The sequence below is a fragment of the Castor canadensis genome, chromosome 9 (genome assembly GCF_047511655.1).
Source record: "Castor canadensis chromosome 9, mCasCan1.hap1v2, whole genome shotgun sequence".
Lineage (NCBI taxonomy): Eukaryota > Metazoa > Chordata > Mammalia > Rodentia > Castoridae > Castor > Castor canadensis.
The window spans coordinates 135720006-135741877 of record NC_133394.1 but is presented as its reverse complement, the minus strand read 5'-3'; the positions used below and the strand labels follow the sequence as shown (position 1 = coordinate 135741877).

The window sequence follows — 21872 nt, the reverse complement described above, 5'->3', positions numbered from 1 at the left end:
AGAGGAAGGGGAAGAGGGAGAGGAGAGAGAAGAGGGACAGGGGAGGGAGGAAGGCAGGCAAGAAGGAAGGAAGAAGACAGGGCACTGTGATGATCAGATTCTCCAGAACAACCTGAAATCAGTGAGGGTCACTTCCCTGAGGACAGTGATTACACACTAGCAGTAACACATATCCTCTCTAAAATATAGCTGAGCCTTTTTGGCAAGAACAGATATATTTATTTACTGGTTTTGCCTCTTGTAGATATTAGTAACCCACATCTTCAGAATTATAGCTATACAAAGCTACACAGCTACCAGGCTAGATTATTTTCTATATAAGAAAAAGGAGTACAGTCTACAGGTTAAGATGGAGGTAAGAGCCTCAAATGCCAAGATTTCATCCCTTTTTCTTTTTTTATTTTTCGGCAGTACTGGGGTTTGAACTCCAGGTCTCATGCTTTCTAGGCAGGCACTCTACCCCTTGAGCCATTCCGCCAGCCTTAATGCAAAGATTTAAATTCATGTTCCACAATTTACGCCACACATGTTAGTTCCCTCTCCCTCCATTTCCTGTGAAAATAAGGGTAACAATTAAACTTACTACACAGGAATGCTGTGAGGATGAAATAAACACTTGAAAATGTGCTTAGAAGAGTGCTTGCCGCTACTGAGCATTCAGCATTGCCAGTATTCCCTAGGTACATAAATGTACACAAGGTGTTTATGTAGACAACACAACCTTGAACTCAAATGCTACCAAGAATAATTTTAAATGAAACTTATCTAACCAGTGGCCAAGTCGTAATTTCACCCTGCTTTATGTGGCACTGGCTATTAATCCCTCCCTCCTCCTCGATCCACTTCTCCACGTGATTTCCAGGATGCCGAACTCTGCTTTTCCTCCTTTCTGACTGTTCTTCCTCAGTCTCTTTGCTGCTCCTTTTCTCTTTGTAGACGTCTCAATCAATGTCAGAGCACCTCAAGCTCCCTCCTTGGCTTCTCTGCTGTTTCGACTCCTCTCCTGCAACCCAAGCTGGTTTCTGGTCAACTAACTCCCCTGTTTTTCTCTCCAGTCCAGCTCTCTAGTTCAACACTAGACTCATATCCACTCTCTACATGACATCTCTAGCTTGATGTCAATGATATCCCTGATTCAATTTTGTCCACAACTGAACTTGGTCTTCCCCCAAATCCACAGGTCTCCCCAGCATAATTAATGGTTCCTCCATCCTTCCAATTGCTCAGGTGAAAAATCTCAACATTATACATGACTTCTCTTTTTCTCTTACACAACACATGCATCAGGAATTCCTGTGGATTCAATCTTCAAAATACCTAGAATCTAACTACTTCTCATCATCTCTATTGCACCATCCAGCTCCAAGTCAAAAAATCACTTCTTTAATACTGCAAAATCCTAAGCAGTGTCCCAGCTTCTACTCTTGCCCCCCCTAATTCATTCTCAAAACAGTAACCAGACTGACCCTTCAAATTCATCTGGTCATGTTAGTAGATTCAAAGTCCTTCAGTGGTTCCCCATTTTTCTCACAAGTATGAGACAAAGACCCTATCATGGCTCAGAAGGCCTTATGTGACATGGGTTTGTCATTTGTCAGATGGGGGCCAAGACAACCAGACGGGGGCAAAAACGGATGTGAGGATCCACAAAACTGAAGAGACTATCAGTGTGAAAAATTCAAACTTGCAAAAATACCCATTTCTAAATTATCAATGTCTTATACGTCCAAAGTTCCGAATATACCTTCCATTTACAAAAAATATTTGAGTCTCTTAGAAACAGAAGTGGCCCAAGATAGCAAATGTTTCTTTTACAAAAAGGGAAATAAAGTCTTCAGGTTCAAGTTACTTTTCCAAGGTGAAAGAAATAACTAGCTGCAGAAGAGTTAAAATCCACTGGCATCTGAAACAACCAAACTCTCCAAAAAACCGAAAACCAATGCAGGTTTTCTGCATATATAAACATCTGATCATATGGATACAGTTCCATGAATGATTTGTCTTCTCTTGGCTACAACAATCTATGACTGTGATGATTACAGTTTTATTCTTACTGTGTAAACCTTGTTGCCAGGTTTACTGAGGTGTAATTTACAAACAATAAATTTTCAGGCATCCACTTCTAAGAATTTTGACAAACATATATAGCCATGAAACCATTTCTACTACCAATATATAAGACATCTCACTACCCCTAAAAGCACCCCCTCAATCCCTAGCCTCTGGCAACTACTCATCTTTTTTCTGTCCCTGTATTTTTGCCTTTTCTGAGACTGCAGCATAAAAAAGCATACACTATGGAATCTTTTAAGGCAAGCTTATTTAATTTGTCACAATGCATTTGAGAGTCATTACTCTGTTGCATGTATCAGTGTTTCATTCCTTTTATTGCTGAGTATGGATGTATCATGGTTTATCTATTTGTCAGGTGATGAATATTTGGGTTGTCTCCAGGTTTAGGCAATTATGAACAGAATCATTACAAACATTCCCATATAGATTTCTACACAGACATAAGCTTTCATTCTCTTGAGTAGACAACTAAAAATGGGACGTGTTTAACTTTGTGAGAAACTGCCAGTGTTCCAAAGTTGCTGTGCCATTTAGTAATGTCTAAGAGTTCAGTTTGAAAGAGGTCTTTGCAGCATTTAGTACTGGCAGGTTTTTATTTGTGTTTTTTTAACATTAGCCATTCATGTAGATACAGCTTATTCTATTCTGCATATCCCAAGTGACTACTAAGCATCTTCTCCTCTATCACATAAACTGTAAGCATGTCCTCACAATAAAAAGCATATGACCACATGCCATGGACCAAATTAGTAAGGGAAAGAGGACTGCAGTAAAAGGGCACACAACTCTTAAGCTTCTATTCTCTATCCAGCTAAAGTATCTATGAGGTGCATGCGCAGTTCCCGCAGCACTGGAAAAATGGAGGCGAGAGAAGAAAGAAAAAAGTTCCCATTGGTTCCAGAAAATCTCCTGAAAAAGAGGAAGCCTTATGAAGCCCTCAAAGCTACCCAAGCAAAGCAAGCACTTTTGGAAAAGGAGAGTAAAGGAAAAGAGTTCAGGTTTAAATGGCTGCAATCATTCCTACATGATTCCTGGCAACTGCAACGCAATATGGTGCGTGTCAGACATCTGGAAGTGAAACCTCGTGCTTTGGCAGTGCCTGATAAACATTCCTTGGCCTTTGTTGTGCGCATCCAAAGGAATGAAGGTGTCAGTTTACTTCACTGCAAGACTTCATCTGAAGAAATTATTTAGTGGTGTCTCTGTCAGAGTCACGCCCCACAACGTAAAAGTGCTTTGTGTATTGGAAACTTATGTGACCTGGGGATTTCCAAATCTGAAGTGTGTCCGAGAACTCATCTTGAAATGTGGACAAGCAAAGGTTAAGAATAAGACCATCCCTCTGACAGACAACACTGTAATTAAAGAGCACCTGGGGAAGTTTGGTGTCATTTGCTGCAAGACCTCATTCATGAAATAGCCTTCCTGGGGAAGCATTTCCAGGAGATTTCCAGATTCTTGCGTCCTTACCACCTCTCTGTGGCCCATCACACTATTAAGAATAGAGTGGGCTTCCTTTAAGGAGATGGGTTCACCTGGCTATCAGAGTGAACACATCAATCAGCTCATCTGCCAGCTGAACTAGACCTGGAATATCTGAAAGCATAATACAAAAGCATATGCCTTTATCTTTTGGAACTGTTATCAAGTATCTTCAAAGATTATTTTTTACCTTCAGAAACTGGAAGGAAAGGGTAGGGGGAAAGACAAGTTGTGATCATGGCAAGCCCCTGGTAACAGCCCAGTTCAAAGGAAAAGTTCCAATCAACACATGTCGTTGAGGAAGCTGCCCTACTTTGTTATCTTCAATTTTGGGTGTTTAATTTTGGTGGATAAATAAGCACATGTACCATGTCCCCAAGACTGTTGCACAACAGACCAAGCCCAGGAGTGTGCCTGAATCTAGGAGTTCAAGGGCCTTGAAGACTTGTAATACAGTTTTGGCATGTACAGAAAAACAGTTAATTAATTAAAAAAATAAAAGTATGTATGAAATAATACACATGAAACTTTTAAAATATGAAAAGTCAGTCTAAGGAACTGTAATTGCTAATGAGTGCTCTGAAGTTATAGATATAAAAACTGTACCGGGGCTTCTAGCTCTCCCAGATAGCAGGTGAATCAAAGATCTTAAACTGATCTGCCCTGCCAACACTGTCTCCATCTACAATTATGAAATTGTGCTGAATTAAACTAGTTTTCTACAATGAAGACCAAGTCCAGTTTGTTTGCTTTATTTTAGGAGAAAGGGTCTTGCCACACTGCCCAGGTTGACCTCAAACTCCTGGAGCCAAGCAATCCTCCTGCCTCAGTCTTCCAAGTAGCTGGTATTATAGCACACACCATCATGGCTGGCTCTAAAGTCTATTGTGTTAACAAAAATGTCACATTTCATAGCCAACATAACCACTGAGTTCTGCTTTCTAACAATGGCAAGGGAAAAATGTATTATTTTAGTATGAGCACCTGGCCAACTTCTACCTAATTCTTCCTCCTGTGACTAACATCTCACAGGTCAATAAACCTTTTTGGGTTTTGGGGAGTACTGAGGTTTAAACTCAGGGCTTCACATTTTCTAAGCAGGTACTCTACTACTTGAGCCATCCTCTCAGCCCTTGTTTAGTATATAGTCTTGTGTTTTTGCCAAGAACGGGCCTTAGATTATGATCTTCTTATCTATGCCTCCCACGTAGCTGTGATTATAAATGTGTATCACTACTTATTTTGTTGAAATGGTGTCTTGCTAACTTTTTGCCCAGACTGGTCTCAAACCACAATCTTCCCAATCTCTACCTCTCCCATAGCTAGGATTACAGGCATGAGTCACCATGCCTGGCCCTAAATAAAACTTTAGGCTTCCAAAAACCAAGAAGACCTATCCATTTGACTTTCAAGAACCTCTGTCTTTCAGTGATAAATAAAATGAATTTTAGTGGACAAATAAGAATTCCTGGTATAAGAGTTTCTTTAAAAAAAAAATACTAAGAATAAAATTGCCTGTCCAAGATTCCTCAGAATATATGGAGAGACAGAATGACTAACTGAAAACCACTTAAAGTGATCTGAGTGAATCCCTTAGGATCATGACAGATGTCTGCATTCCCAATGTGATAAATCAATAGGCAAAACCACCAATGAGTTGGAGCACTGTTCTAGTCAAGAGTATTATTCTTCACCTAAAGGGGAAGCTTACCTTTCTTTCCTTTAACAGTTTCTTATACCCATTTGATCCAAGTGATAATAAAGTAATAAGGACATCTAAGGAAGGTGAAGCTGAAGCTCTTCCTAAAATAAAGACAGGAATTTCCATTAAGCGGGGGAGTCTGAACATTAGGATTTATTACAGCAGTCTATGTGCAATTGGATTTTTGTTAGTTACTTTTTCTGAAGAACTTATTTACCTGGATACATCTTGCTGATTTCCTGAATAAAGGACTCATTAAAGCCAGCAATTATAGCACCACCTACTGGAACCATAAAATTTTTGTCCAAGCTCTGAACGAAAGCATCTATTCTACCAATCCGAGCCCCCTAGAATCAAATAACATGTAATATTACATATTAGTTGCCAGGACAAAACAACCTCTATTAACAAATAAGCACCACAGGAATGATAAATATTTGAGATGATGACTCTGTTAATTATCTTGATTTGGCCATTTTACAAGACATACATACTTCAAAACACCGTATTTTATACCGTAAATATATACAATACCTTAATTTAAATAAGTACCATTAAAACAATGCACAAAAGTAAAAAACAAGCCAAAGTCTGTTATTTGCTTTGAAACGATGCCAGTGTTTTTCAGTATTGAACAAAGATTTTAAATGGTGCTCCTTATAAACACAACAGCACTTTGTAATTTATGCCTGTTCACACACAAACTAGCCATTCTCATAACAACCCTGGGAAGCGGGCAAGTTTTCATTTTCAGTGCAAGTGCAAATTTTACCGAAGCAGACCTTTCTACCTTAAAACTGGATTAAGAGAGAATGGATTCCTCCTCTGCCTCTTTATCTGTGATCCTTGATTTGACAAAAAATGTCTACAGTGGGTCCTACAACTATTAAGCAGTTTTAAACTGCCCCTGTGAGTTCAAGAGTGGTCACCACAATCTAACAAATTTTAGCCACCCAAGCTGCTAAATAGACAGGTAAGTGCCTTTCTTTTGATGCTTGGGCAATCTACTAACTTTTTTTTTTTCAGTGCTGGTGACAGAACCTCTGGCCTTATGAGCCAGCAAGCAATCTACCACTGAGATACAGTCCTGGCCCCTCAATCTACTACATTTATGACCACTGTAGTAGACGAAGTAGTAACAGACACGGTAGTAGACAACAAGCTCTGCTACAGCTCTAAAATAACAAAAGAGAAAAGCAGACTCTTATTTTTAACATCAACTAATGGCAATTGTATTTGTATACTGTTGACCATTCCAAAAGCAATGTTTCTATACAATTCATGTTTCTTAGTATTATAATCTTAGATGATCTCATTCCACTGAAATGAACTCAAAAGAAAATCTAGTATTACGGTGAAAAACTGAATATTTACCTATTGGTAATGTAAAAGTAAGTTCTGGTCCCCATCCACCATAGTACATGACCTTCTGTCTAATGTGCTTCAATTTTCTCCTCTTGAAAGTAAAGATACTATCTAAATTTCAACTAAGATAGTTTTTTTCTTTATCTATAGCCACAGATTTTCAATCTATGTTCACAATCTACATTCCTATTAATATTATAACCACATTTGACCTTTATTTTCACATTTTCTACCCACCTCCATATCTTAGGGAGAAAGGAATGCAGATAGCTGGCCTAATCTCAAAGACCAGATTCAGGCAACAGGTAGAGGCAGCAAAAGCAGGAAAGGGAGGCTACTCAGAGGCCATTATGTAATTATTTAAATCTTAACATTCCCCTGCTACTTTTCTTATTTCTTAATAAACTATGACCAGGGAAATTCCCACCGTATCTCAGAGCAACACAGAGAAGCATACATGACTAATGCAATAAATAACTAAGAAACACCCCCAAGTAACAGCAGGTAAAAATAAAGTGGCAGTCATGGTTGCCTGCTTATGTAAGAATGATCAAAGCTTCCTAAGAAAAACATGAACGTTAACTAAGAGCAGAATACTAAGAGAGGAATCAATACACCAGACTTTGGTAGAACCCTTTGATAACTAAAACATAGGGCTCAAAAGACAGCACACTCTGACAAGAAAATAAGCAGGCCAGACCCAATCTCAGAATGACACAAAGGCCACATTACCCATATTACCACGGAAGGCTACCTTAGGATGGGGGAGGGGAACAAGCAGGAGGTTGGAAGAGCTGAAATGGAATAGGAAACATAGGCGCATGGTCCATGAAACAAAGGCTTGCCATCTATTAATCTCATCCACTCATTTATTCACAGAGCAAATATATGAGCCCTTACCATTGTTCTAAGTTCTGACAATAGCATCAGTGAATAAAGCAAGTAATTGTTCCTATAATAATCACTTCCAGGAAGCTAGGCCTGGTGGCACATGCCTGTAAACCCAGCACTCAGGAAGCTGAGGCAGGAGGATCAAGAGTTCAAGGCCACCCTGGGCAACTTAGTGAGACCCTGTCTCAAAATACAAAAGGGTTGGGGATGTGGTTCAGTGGTAGAGTGCTTGCCTAGCATCCATTGTTGGGCTCTAAGTTTGATATACTGTACCACAAAAAAGAAAAAAAATGCTGCTACAATGTACTGAGTGCTTATTGTGTGGGGCACTGTTCTAAGCATTGTATGTTCAAAACACACTTAATCATCACAATAACTAAATGAGGTAGATCCTATTATAATACCCGTTTCATAGATATCAGAAATTAAAGCACAAGGAAATTAAAGTTGCATGCCCAAGATAAGCTGAGATTCAAATCCAGGCAATTACAGCATCTTACTGAAGGCTACCCAAGCACCCTGACACAGCAGAGACTAGAATCTAGACACAGAGGCCATGTTTAAAAGATAAAACAGTATTCTTATGGCATTTCTCTCTTCTCGCTACTCAGACAAAATGCATGTTGTCCCTGATTCTCACACTCCCCTACCCTCCATATTGTTCACCAGCGTACTCGATCAAATCCACTCTCAAAATACATCTGGATTCAACCATTTCTCTCTGCTTGCACAGAAGCCACACTGGTCCCAGCAGTTAACATGTTTCACATGGAGCGCTACAATAGCCACTGCTGCCATCAATATTCTATTTCCCCACAGCGCACATGTTACTCTCCAGCATAGCGAATGGCTACACTACAAACACCCTAAATGCACTACCCGGTCCAGCTATACAGGCTTCCTTGCTATTCCTCACACATTCCTAGCATGCTTCTACCCAGAGTCTTGGCACATGCTATACCTTCTAACTGGCCTCTCTCTCTCTCAAGACCTGCACAGCTCAGTCCTTCGCATCATTCAGGGATCTGGTGGAAGGTTACTTTTGGAAGAGGCCTTCATCACTCCATCCAATATGACACCCATCCCTCCCAAACACCAGAAAACTTATCAAGACCTGCCATACTATTTTCTGTCTGTTTCCAAAAACAGAATGCTCTGTGAGGTCAGGATTTTGATGCATTCATCACTGCATCTCCAGCACATACCCTTGTAGGTGCCTGACACACTAGTGGGAATCCAGTAAATACTGTTGAATAAAGTGACCATTAGGTCTGTGCATACGTAGTAATAACACTTTGCTCAGATTCTTAATAAGCCAAGTAACTGCCTCCCACACTTTTTGGAGCTTTACAATATATTCTGACTAAAATAATAATCATATATACATGTTTTTGTAACTCTAATATATTCTTCTCCATTAATCTGCCCTAAAATCCATGTTTTACAAATCTCCCAAATTAGTCATTTCAGTAAACATAAACAATTATACTTCAAGAGTGCATGTACATCCCAGAATATCCTCTCTGCTCAAAACTAAGTAACTCTAGGGCATCGCCTTAAAAACTTTTTAAATTCTGAAAAGTTTCAGTTACAGTTCTCTCTTCATTGATTGTCTGGTTATTGCACTACTATTTCTCAAGAAAAGACTTGCAGTTTTAGTGTTTCATTTTTGAAAGGAAAATGTGGGGCCCTGGAGCCACATGGAGTTAAATGGGCTACTTTGCAGCTGTGGGACTTCGGGCAAGTTACTTAACCCCACAGAGTGTGTTTCTTTGGTATAGAATGGGAACAACAGGAAGTACACCTTAAACTGTTAGGATTACATCAAGAAACTTTAAAAGCCTGGCAGGATGCCTGACACACGTGGAGGGTCCTCAGTAAAGGGTTATGGATTACCAATGAGAACCACCGAGTGAGATAAAGCTAGCTTTAATTATTTAGAATGTCATGAAACAACAACCAGCACTCAACAAGTCCCATTTACTAGTTTAAAGCAACACTGCCACAACCACTTTCTGTGAACGTCAATTTGGAGAAAAAAAAAATTTTTTTAAAAGACAAGTCAATTCTAGAAGATAATACAATATCTGCAACACACTCATATCTGCATTTTAAAAATTCATCTGCCCATCTTCTAGTTTTAATTTTTCTGTTTAAAAATGTATGAAACACCTCATGGACAGAGAGAGAGAATGAAAAGAAGGGTGCTAAGGTACACAACTCTAAGGACTCCTTCCAAATGTTTTGCAGCTCAGTTTCTTTTTGTCTTTATTTCGTGAAACATGCTCCTAACTTCCCAGTATTTGAAAATAGACTGTGAGCACCAAAACATGGGGTACTTCTACATTAGGTAAAAACATCTGATTAACTGTTCAGGTTGATCCTTTTAATGGATCAAAAACTATACAAGCAGACGGAGAGTATAGAAATAAAACACTATGAGATGTATTTGCCATAACTGTACAAAACAAAAATACATACATATAAAAACAGAACATGTCAACCCAGAAGTTATTAAAGATAACTTCAATAGGGTAAGATGGTAAGATGTGTGAATCTTCTACTCCTTCCTTACTTTTCTATGTTTTAGCTGATTTATTTGAATTTCAAAAAGAATTAAAGAGCAAGGATAAAAAGAGAAATAAAAATGAGTCAGCTATATAAAATGTTTTCAAGATTTCCAGCATAGAAAATTATATACCCTTCTCCTGTTACCATACAAATTACATATAATCGAGTCTAGAATTATAAGGAAGCCTTAAAAAGTTATGAAAAAGATACCAAGGAAAATTTTCTCTAGAGGTTTAAGAAATCCTGACATATCATGCCTACAACCCACTCCACATCTGACTTAGATTACATAAACTAATCTATTTCCTTATCAGATAATCCAATTTGAATTACGTTTCTGTTACTTGAAATGACATCCTAACTAGTACAAACTCTGAGTAAAGAAATTAAACAAATCAGTTGCTACTATTATCATACAACCAAATTTATGCCAAAGATGAAATTACATGCAAAATGATAACAAACAAGAATTTACTAGAAGATCTACTGGGCTTCAGTACATTCACCACATTGCAGAAGGTCACAATCCATAAGTAACTTATGTCCATGTTAACACAAATCACATACGCCAAAAGTGACTATGTATGCTATTATCCCTATGCACACAAATTATATACCCAAGTTATATAAACACTTCACCTATCCATTCACTCTGTTCAGTAATCAGGTACTGAGTGTCAATTATGTATTAGGAAGTGTCCTAAGTATTAAGGGCATAGCAGCACACAAAGTTGTAGTCCTAACAGAACCTTTATTCTAACTACTATCAATAACTAGATCATATACAAACATCAAATGGTAATAAATGCCATGGAGAAAAACACCAAGGGGCCACTGATTTTAAGAAACATCATTATTTTACATATTACTAGGTAAGAAAAGACATTGCTAATTAACATTGTAAAACATCCCTGTTCATAAACATTCCAATTTAGAGATGTCATAATGTGGAAAACTGTGTTTCTTAAAATTGATGAGCATGGTAAAACAGGAAAAGGGGACTAGAAAACACTAGCAAGAAAGAGGGAGTGTTATTTTAGACAGGATGTCTGAGAAAGTCTCACTGACCTAATGAGGAGAAGCCATGTCACACTCTAGAAGAGGAGTCCAAGGAGTGCTAAGCAAGAACAAAAGCAGACCCATGGCATGATGGAACAGAAAGGCAGTGAGGGCACTGAACAGAACAGGTGAGAGGAAGTTTGGCAGAAAATGAAATCTGAGAGCAGCAGAGGCCTGCACACAAGCTTCTTAGGCCATAGCTCTGACTCTTATTCTGAATGGGATAGGAAATACAGGCATATTTTCAAAATTAGAACCAAAACTCAATAAACATGATCTAGCTAATGCTAAAAGAAAAAAAAAAAAAAACTCCACAGTTATATGCTAAAATGTTTACAAATGAAGTCATTTCCAGTCTAGAATAATAAGGTAAAATAACTCCTGAAATCCATAATATAATCATCAATACAGTTTTTAAATACTATAAATATATTAGAAATATGAGAATATTGGTAAAGAAACATTCTCAGAAAGTTAAAAATTCTATTGTACTATTTCTATGTTCATTTGGGCTGCCAAAACTATTGTCCAATTACCACCATACTACCAGGGAAAAAAGATTTTCACTAAAAAAATATTGGATCCAAGTTTCCAGAGCTCCCTGAAGTAAAGAGGGACAACGTAACTGTTTTTACTGTATTAGGTTATGAGAAAAAGTACTAATCTTGTGCCATGTAAAATCTACTTTTTCCGATAGATCTCTTTAAATTCTCACCTGCTGAATGAGATGCATGCACTTGGAAGACTGTACTCCGTAAGCATTGTTGACTATATGTGGAATGTCATAATTAGCACAAATCGCAGACAGTTCTTCCAATCTACAAACAAACATTCAACAGAAAGACATATACCATTCTTTAAAAATCATAATGTCAAAACTCTTTTTAAAAGTCAACCTCAAAGTACACTAAAAGGAAAAAAAGTGAGAAAAAAAATTAAATTTCTTCTGAAGTAGCTTAGCATGTAATTCAGCAGCTTGGAAATACATATAGAACACTTTAGAAAAACCTAAAACAACCTTTTAAATTAATGCTATCAATAAATGAGGAAAAACATAAAATTTTATACAGATGGTAACTTTTAAATCATTCTAAAACTTCCATATACAAAGCAAGAAGATTATTTACAATGACCCCTCACAAAGCGGTGTACTCTTTTTTGTTGTGCTTTTGGTTGTTTAACTTATTGGAACTAGTACCCAAAAGATAATTAACACATGTGCAAATTTTAAGAAATCTCACATTGAACACCTCACAAAATAAAAACATGCATATTCAAACACACTTTAATTCGTTAAAAAAAAAAGAACATTAAAATGTTTCAACACCAAAATCACTGACATTTACAACAACCTGGATACTAAAGAATCTTAAATAACTGCTCATTTTAAATCTACACTTATTCATACTACTTTCTCATTTCACACCTCCCTCAGTGAGGGAGTAAAGCAGTAAGTTTCAAAAATAGCGGCTTCTTTACAAAGCCTAATGCCATCACGGTTGAGGCCATCAATACTAGTGACACTTTCACACTGTGAGACAGACTAATCCTATGCTACAAAAAATTAATTTTTTTAAAGTTTTCCTTCACAAATAAAAGAATTGGAAGCACTGCATTTTTATATAAGGTCTTTTCCAAAAGGAATGTATTTCAAATATACATTATGGTTTTATTACCAAATTATGCATAAAACATTAAACAAATTTGAATTTGTTTTAAAACTATAAGTAAGAATAAAATTATTGTGCTTACTTTTCAGAAGTTTTCAATTTGCTTCCTTAAAGCTTTATGATTTAAAAATTTATTTTATCATTTTCAGAAACCTCACAAATACATAAATTTCTTTTGTTATTTAATCAGATGTTTTTAACAAAACAGACCTGGGATATACACAAGTATTTTCTTCCTAAGATAAAAGACACTTTCATGTATGTGTGATCTAGTGAAAGCATTCCCTAATAAAGAACTTCTTTGAAAATAAGGTACTATAATGTTAAAGTTCTGTTTTAAAAAGAAAAACAAAGAACACTTGTGAATAGTTTTAATAGGCAATACTGATCAAATACATTAATAGGATGTATACAAAGGTATTAAATAAAAGAATTATATTTTCTAAATTAATCAAATTGTATTCAGGTAGAAGTTAATTTAAGGAATTTATCAGTTGAAAGAAATGACGTGTGTGTGTGTGTGTGTGTGTGTCTTGTGTGTGTCTCTCTCTCTCTCTCTCTCCCTCTCAGTTACTGGGATTTACTCAGGACCATGAGCTTGCCAGGCAGGTACTCTACCACTTGAGGCACCCCCAACCCTGATACCTTGCTTTTAATATTTAAGTAGATTCCTTTTACAATACTCCCTGTCCAAATCATTAACAGACAAAATATACAGCATGAAAATTAAAACTATTAAGAAACTTCACCTGATGTAAAAATGTAGTTTTAAATTTAATAAAACCAGACAAACACTAACTGTACATCACTATTTTTCTAAACTTTATTCTCATCAAAAACATTCACTACGTACTCCTACTAAAAAGTGGTAACAATCTGCTGACCGATAAAAATTTTGATATTTTTCCTCACAAAAATAATGTGTGTAAAATATTTAACATAGTACAGACATAATGTAAACACTGGAAAAACTGTCAAAATGAAACAAAACAGAATTCTCTCCAAAGATAAATAATCCAACTAATACAAATACACACATGCTGTTTTTGGAAATGTGACTCATTTCTATCACAGTAAAATTTTTCTAGATATCAAAACCACCAAAGAAAGAACAGGGATGTTCCTTTAATATTCAAACAGAATCACAGACCCATGAATGCAGCAAGGTCAATTTTCAAGAGCATGGTTTTAAAATTATCTCTTAAAAAATTTGCCTATAAGATAATAAAAGCTAATGTGCATCTCATTACTGCCAAATAATGTGAATCTGTGAAAACCAAAGTTATAACAATTTGATAACAAGGAAAGTACAAAATCAATATAATTCTTAAAATTTAACAGCACTTCTCTTTAAAATGTTTAAATGAAACAAAGCCAGAGTTGTCAAAAACAGAAATCTATATTAATAACTTAAGCCCTATTACACTATCAGAATAAAAATTTGTGGCTCTCCTTAAGAGAAGCAGACACTTTCATTTCTCCCTCTTCCACTTATTTTCTTAAATATTTATATTAGTCTCAAAATGTAGACAACCACTGTGCATACCTAGTTCACATCTGAGCTAATCTTCCAATTAAAAGAAATTCAAAGGACAGTAAATAATCCTAAAATCTTCAAATTAAAATCTGTCAGTACTGACGGTTCCTACATATAAAACAACAAGGTCAAAGAAGTGAAAATAGCGATGAAGACATCTAAACCCAGCATTTAGCTTAGGAAAGAAAGATCTATAAAATAAGGGACAAGATGCTCAGAGACTGGAAACAGGCTTGAAGAGCAAGAAAACAAACAGACTGCATGTATTTGGGCAACAGAGGGTCTCCACCCCACACTGGTTGTTTTTCCTACTTGTACATCAAATTTTACCAAGTCATTACGCTATTTTTCCACAAGGTCAATCTATTCTCTTAGGACGGTCCATTCACTATTTACCACCAAATGTTATTTAAGCTTTTTGAAAACGAGTAGATAGCATTTTATTTAAAATACTAACGAACACCTAAAGGTCAACATTCATAAATAATTTACCTGTCAGGCCCCCTTGGAGCAAAACATGACGTAGTAGAATGAATACACAGAATATTTTCAGGCTCCAGTTCCAGGACTTTAGCCTCCACAGCTTCTAGGTCTGTGCGGAGTTCGTCACCTTCCAAAACATTTTCTATCACCACAGGCTCAAAACCTGACCAAGCCAAGTAGAAATCCAAACATTAGTGTGAACTAAAGTAAGGGAATTTCCTAGAACTCTAGGAAGCAGTGCTATTCCACATGATTACTCTTCACTACTTATGCTGATTGATGAGACTTCCTCTAGTAGTAAAGACCTGGCTCAATACTGGCTTTAGTCAAAGGCAGGTCAAAATAACGTGAAGGAGAACTAGACAATTAAGACCATGAATCTTTTTTTTAACACTTTGATGGGACAAGAAAGAGGAATTCTGGGAAGTAAGGAAAACAAATGTTGAATGGTATCTACGGAAGTAATAACACAGACATTAACAGGAAAAAGATCATAGTCCAGTTCAGTTTTAGTGCACAGACAAGTAAGTCTGCTTGTTCTCTGGCAACGTCTCAATTTTATCTTAGAGCTCACTCTATTTCAAAGGTGAACATAATATAGCAAAAATAATAATAATATAAATATTGAAACAAATCAGAATCACCAACTATGTTTTACATGTAAAGAAAACTAATTTCGTAGCCTAAAGATCACGGGCCTAGCCTATAGCTCACAAAGGACTTCTGTAATTTAAAAAGTTTCCTCAAATTTTCAATTGAAATAGCACTTAACTAACATATCATTAAAGGTCCTCCCACAAATAAGAATTATATAAACTTTAACAGTAAATATTTACATATCCATAAACTGAAAAGTTGTATAAAGCAAAATAAACATGAATATTTTTCCACAACTTTAAAAAAAAAGGAATCTGGAACAGATTTAGTTCATTCATCCATTTCTCTTTATAAGAAATCTGAATTTCTTAATCATTTCTGAAGTCATTAAAGCATTTCATGTGCCACTTCTCTTCTTTTACCTGCAGTGATCATGGACTTAAAGCAGGACTTCTGGTCTATGCGTGGCCAGATGATGTACTTTGCCATTGGTCTTTTGTGTCGTAATGTTAAGAAACACAGGGTTAGACTCATACCAGTTGCCATGGGCACTACAAAACAACTGGTCACGGAATGGACACCTACAGATAAGAAGTAAAACATAATTAGTTATCCCACTAAAAAACTAGCATCCTTCTTTAGTAAATTATATATTTATTTTGTTAAACAATACTTGAGCTGTAGCCCTAGTGTTCCTTTTTCTGTATTTGTTCTCAGAAAGGTCACTGTCAAATTTGCCATCTAGGGCTATAGCTCTGACTTTCTATATTAATGTGAAACAATTTTCATATGTGCATCCCTTTAAAAGCCACAAGTATTCCTTTTGGAAAGAGGCATTAGCAAAAAAAACTAGTCAAAGATGTGTTGTCTCATCTCCAAATGATGATCATTTAGTATGATACATACCAGCCAATTTTATGATGTCCAGGACCAAAGAATTGGTAATTTTGTTTAAAAGGCTAGAGCCTGCTGCTTTTGGTTGTACAGCAGAAATATCACCAGATCGTCCAATTCCATGAATGAACCTAAGCAAAAAGTGGGCCAAAAACTGGATGAATACATTCAGTGTTCTGAGTAATCCAATGTACAAATATGCAAATACAATAACCAAAAAATGAGCAGACATGGTGATTTACTTGTAATCCCACCTATTTGGAAAGTGGAAATAAAAGGCTCACAGTCTGAGGCCAGCCCAAGCAAAAAAAAAAAAAAGTAAGACCTTTTCTTAACAAGCTAGCCAAGACAGTGCATGTCTGTAATCCCAGCTGTGAGGGAGGCATAGGTAGGAGATTCACAGATTGAGGTTAGCCTGGGCAAAAGTATAAAACCCTATCTAAAAATAACTAAAAGCAAAAAGGGCTAGAGGCATGGTTCAAGTTGTACAATACTTGCTTGGCAAGCATGAGGCCCTCACTTAAAAACACCAGTACCAAAACCAAACAAACCAAAGAGGCAATATTCAGCTGTTGTAGATATATTTCACAATCTCTCTATAATGTGGAATGTTTTATTTAAATTAAAAACTGTACAAACTATGCTGAAATAGCTAGTTTCCAAAGATGGTCACCAGCAATTCCTTTTCTCCCTAGGCCCACACCAACTGACTCATTTCTACCTGAATTTGAGGTTGCCTTAGTCACTTGCTTGGCCAGGAAGAATCTAGCAGGAATGACTGTCTAGAAGCCCTAAGCTAAGTCATAAGAAGCCCTAGCTCCCACGAAGAGCTTATTCTTGGAGTGTTCCCTCTCAAAATCCAGCTGCCAGGTTGGGAGAAGCCCAGGCCACAAAATATATACTTCCCACTGAATTTCAGATGATGAAACTCCCAGCCAGCATCCCACCACAGCTGCACCAGAGGCCCAAAAGGTTACTCACATTTCTGAGCCCAGTTAACACACAGAAATATGATAAATAATAGTAAATAATTGTTTTTTAGCCATTAAGTTGTGGGGTGGCTTGCTATGCAACAACAGAAAAACAGAATACAGGAAATGTTAAGTTCTCTTTTCTTTGCCCTTCACCAGATTAGTATGCTCAGGTCCAATGGAGATGAACTGATATCTCAAAACTCGTGCTAATCTTAAAAGAATGATGTGCTTGTTAAAAATCAGTGCTCAAATCTACTCGCTTTAAGTGACATGATATTACACACTACTTAAAGATGCCTCTGAAAATGCTCTAACAATCCTTGCAACCTAAATAATTTATAATTTATAGTCACACAGATTATCGCAGTACATTACTTAAGATTGAATTCTCATGAGCAAAGCACTGTTTACATATATTATCAGCTGTTACCACTCCACTGTTAGAAATGAAATCTTCACCCAATTTATACACTCACTACCATTAGTTTTGATGTCAACAGTTTTGATTAAAAGTCTAGTATGCCTAGAAAATTTTATCATGACTTAAAAAATGGTAGACAGTTTTTAAGAGAGTTTACATATGTCTCACAGAAAGGTTAGAAGATAGATAAATTATATTCAGAACCACATCAATTAATTATTAATTATCAGAGTTGATAAAAAGATTTCTGAAATACAAAAAGTGACTTAATACACCCTTTCCTATGTTAATTGCAAAAGAGTTACTCATAAAAGGGGACTCAGCTTACATACTGATGAACAATACTTTAAAGTTCTAACTATACATCATTCCCCAATAAAACCTGCAATGTGAGAAAGGAAATATGGAAAACTATAAATATCCTTAACGTACTTTAAGCTCTTACAACCAAAAAGGTTTCTTATCAGAACATACAGCCTGAGTCTGGAGTGGTGGCTCATGCCTGTAATTCCAGCGCTTAACAGGCTGAGGGTGGAGGATCTCAAGTTCAAGGCCTGACTGGGCCACATAGCAAATTTCAGACCAGCCCGGCTACATGGTTGAGATAGTCTCAAAAAATAAAAAGAAAGAAAAAAGCCTGTGCTGTCACCCACCCAGACCCTGATGGGGTAACCACCATCTATTAAAGCTTCTACTCTATTGTCTTGAAAATCATGGGCCCAGATAAAATGTTCCCATCTTTCTGCTGCATTTGATTTGTGTCCATTTGAATAAGGAAGACTTGGTTTGTAAATGGAAAAATTTATAATTTAATAAGATGAATACTGCCCTCTCCTAAAAAAAGGAAAAAGTGTTTTCACAGTCTACTTTAAAATACATACCTGTAATGACGACGTGCAACTAAGGCAGATGCCACTCTCCCTTCCCTTTCTCCCACACCACAATTGCCCAAGAAATTGTTGCTATCCATGATGGCAAGTTCGTGTAAAAAGAGTTCAAGTGTACTTTCATCCCAACCATCCTCAGGACACTTGCCCTTTGTAGGGGGAAAAAAATCGTATAATTATATTCAAGAAAACCCCCACACCCATGTTATTTTAAAACTTTGAAATTAGCATATATTAGTTACAATCGGGGTTTCATGTGACATTTACACATGTGCTTTCAGTGTATGTTAATTATATTCACCCCCCCATCGTTCTCCCGCATCCCCCCACTTCTTAGAACTATTTCAACAGTTTTTGTTTTAGCTTCATACTGGAGTACAAAATACATCCACCTGTTTTACCTTCCTTTTTTTTTTTTTTAATGTTGATTGTTCAAAGGGGTGTTGCCTTGGTATTTCACACACGTACGCATGTATTTTAGTTAGATTACTTAATCTAAGCCCCCTCTATTATTTAATCTTTGCCCTCACAAGTGGAAGCTAGACCTAAAAAATGTATAAATAAATACATATAACCTTCTACACATATATATACAGAGAGAATGTCCGCACGAGGGGACTACAGGAGGTGGGAGAGAGAATTAAAGAATGCACAGCACTGCAGTACATTGCACTTGTGTATGAGGACTGCATAGCGAAGTGCACTGAAAGCTGATGAGGAACAGGGGCGCAGGGGGGCAGAGAAGGAGTAAAGTCATCGAGGGGCTGCAGCTGTCTTAGATGCTCCTTTTGCCGTGCTCCTCCAACTTTCGGGCATGCGCTGGGCACGGCGCAGAAGCCTCAGCTTTGCAGGACGTCCGCACTGCGGGCAGCGGTGCAAATGCCTCCCTGGGTTCGCCGGGACTCTGAGGTTTCCCTGAGCTGGGGTGGCGGGAACCAACACCGCCATCCTCAGGGAGGGCTCTGCCGCCCGGGTCGGGCTTGGGCGGGTAAGGGCTCATGACGTCACGGGCACGTCACCCCGGTTTCCCAGCTGCGTGTTCCTGACACCCCGCGAGCCGGCCAGGCGCGAGCGCTGCCCCTTCCGCCGTCAAACCCGGCCCGCACGCCCCTAAAAGGCCCTCGGGCTTTACGGCTTTGGGGACCCTCGCAGGGAACCGCGGGCAGCGACAGCCGGGACCCGGCCCTCGCGGGGGTGCGGGCAGCGCCGAGCTCGGCCGCGGTGGCCGCGGAGGGGACCGACACTCGGTACCTTCTCCAGAAGCTGCCGTATGAGGTGCTCATGCGAGCGGCGGGCCTCGCAGCCCTGCCGCACGTACGCCGGTGACACCAGCCGCTCGCCCGCCGCGAAATTGTCGCGGTTCATGACGGCAGGGTGCCGGCGGCGGGTGGACGGGACAACGCTCTCCACACGCTGGACTCGCAAGGGAACCAGAATGCAACTCGCCCCCTGGACGGTACGGCTGGGCCTTGGGGCCAAAAAAAATTACCCGGCGTCCTGTCGTGCGCATGCGCACGCCGCTCTCGCCAGGAGCGCTGTCTTTGGGACGTTTGAGCATGCGCGGGTCGCAGACGTTGTCCCGCTCCCCCGCCCGCTCGCATTACAAGGCATCGGGTCGCTTAAACCGTAATTCCTGAGACCCAAGAAGACGGGAACTTCCAAAAAGGACTTTGTCCCCTTGTAGAGGGGCTAAAGAGATTGAAGTGCAAGAGCTTCTCCAGAAAGAAAATTTCCTGGGTTGCTCTGAATTCCAATCCTGTTACTTAATTGAGCTCTGTGCAGACATGTGCTTTGGCTTCACCCAGTTTGCCAGACCTTCCACGCTTACCTTCCATTTCCACATTTGTTACCGCCTGACAACCCATGGGAAATGCAGTGCTCCTCTGCTTTTCTCTGTTGCACTACTGAAATTTTAGCCATGACACTTGTCACGCACAATGTTTGTTTACACACATCAGTGAATAAAAACTATAAAAGGAGGGCCTTGGTTTTTGCTGGAGTATCCCCCAAGTAGCTAAAATAGTGTTCAGGGGCAAAAAAAAAAAAAAAAATCAAATTACATATTGAATTAAGAAAATTACTTTGACCATTGGACAACCTAGCAGTAAGTACTGGAGGAAAAAAAGCCCATCCTCCCTGTCTTCAGTCTCCTTGCTGCCTAGACCTCAGCTGAGCCCACTAACTCCTGCTCTGCTCTTAACCAGGAGGGTACTAGAGCCCACCTGCATCATTTCACACTCGATTGCAAGAGCTGAACGTTAACAGTAGTATTTGGAGCTAGTTTTTAAATATGGCCACTCTTAAAAATTAGTTATATAAGCTTACACTTAACACTACTGAAAGCAAAAGTGATAAATTCTCAAAATTATTTTTCTAATTATATTACCTCCTAATTATTTTATTATTACCCACGCATCCATTGCATCTGTATGGTGAGAATATATAATGGTGTACCTCTGCACATCTCTTTCCTACACCATTTTTTAATGACATCATGATGGTAATTTGAAATTGGCCATAGTAGGAATGTTTACACCATAGAAATCAATAAACAGTACAGATCACAAGTGCACAACAGGGGGATTGTTAAAGTTACTGAGGATCCTCTATCGTAATCAAGTTGTGTCTGCTCTGGGTATACCTTTGCCTTGGAGTCATACTTGACATATCCCCACGTAAAGGTGGGTATGAAGTTTACTAACATAGGAAGAAATTAAGTAGATCCTGAAAAGTAGATATATCCTACCAAACTGTCACCTAAGCATCCCAAATACCCCTTACAGACAGAACCAAGGGCAAGTTCAAAGCCATAGCTGAAGGCCTCATGTCCAAAGGTCTGCACTAGGCCTTGTGGCATTACGCCTCACCAATGGGTTTTCAACCTTCAGGGCAGTCAACAAAAATTTTGCCCCTTGCTTTACCTAACCAAAACACTATCCTGGAGTCGATTTTGTCTGAAGCCACTTGCTTCACTGAGGTGTTTGTTCTTTGCTTTTCAGTATACCTCGCTACACTCTCGAACCTCCCCATAGTCTGCTCAGACAGAACTACTTTATAATAATACTTTCTCTCTGTGTGTATATGGATATAAGGTCATATGCATATTTACATATATATTTTCTAATGAATGAGGGAAAAGAGTAAGTAAGAGAGGGGGTTCATCTGACTAAAGTAGATACGTACATGTGTGAAAACCCCTTGAACAATCAACATACACTCAAAAAAATGAACAGGAAGGTAAAACAGGTGGACATAGTTTGTACTCA

At 38.3% G+C, this 21872-nt stretch overlaps 1 protein-coding gene and 1 pseudogene across 1 annotated transcript in view; one reads left to right on the top strand and one right to left on the bottom strand.

The window, feature by feature from the left end:
- Sepsecs (Sep (O-phosphoserine) tRNA:Sec (selenocysteine) tRNA synthase) overlaps nt 1–20083 on the bottom strand; it is a 37514-nt gene extending 17431 nt beyond the window's left edge. The window contains exons 1-8 of the mRNA XM_020185542.2: nt 19858–20083; nt 18601–18755; nt 16337–16455; nt 15853–16011; nt 14843–14996; nt 11859–11961; nt 5475–5604; nt 5267–5358 (exon numbers count right to left, since the gene is read on the bottom strand). Of these exons, the coding sequence (XP_020041131.1) occupies nt 5267–5358; nt 5475–5604; nt 11859–11961; nt 14843–14996; nt 15853–16011; nt 16337–16455; nt 18601–18755; nt 19858–19971 (1026 nt within the window). The 5' untranslated portion in view covers nt 19972–20083. The remainder of the gene's footprint in view (nt 1–5266; nt 5359–5474; nt 5605–11858; nt 11962–14842; nt 14997–15852; nt 16012–16336; nt 16456–18600; nt 18756–19857) is intronic.
- On the top strand, nt 2905–3658 carry LOC109700382 (large ribosomal subunit protein uL30-like 1 pseudogene; annotated as a pseudogene).
- Nucleotides 20084–21872: the final 1789 nt, after the last annotated feature.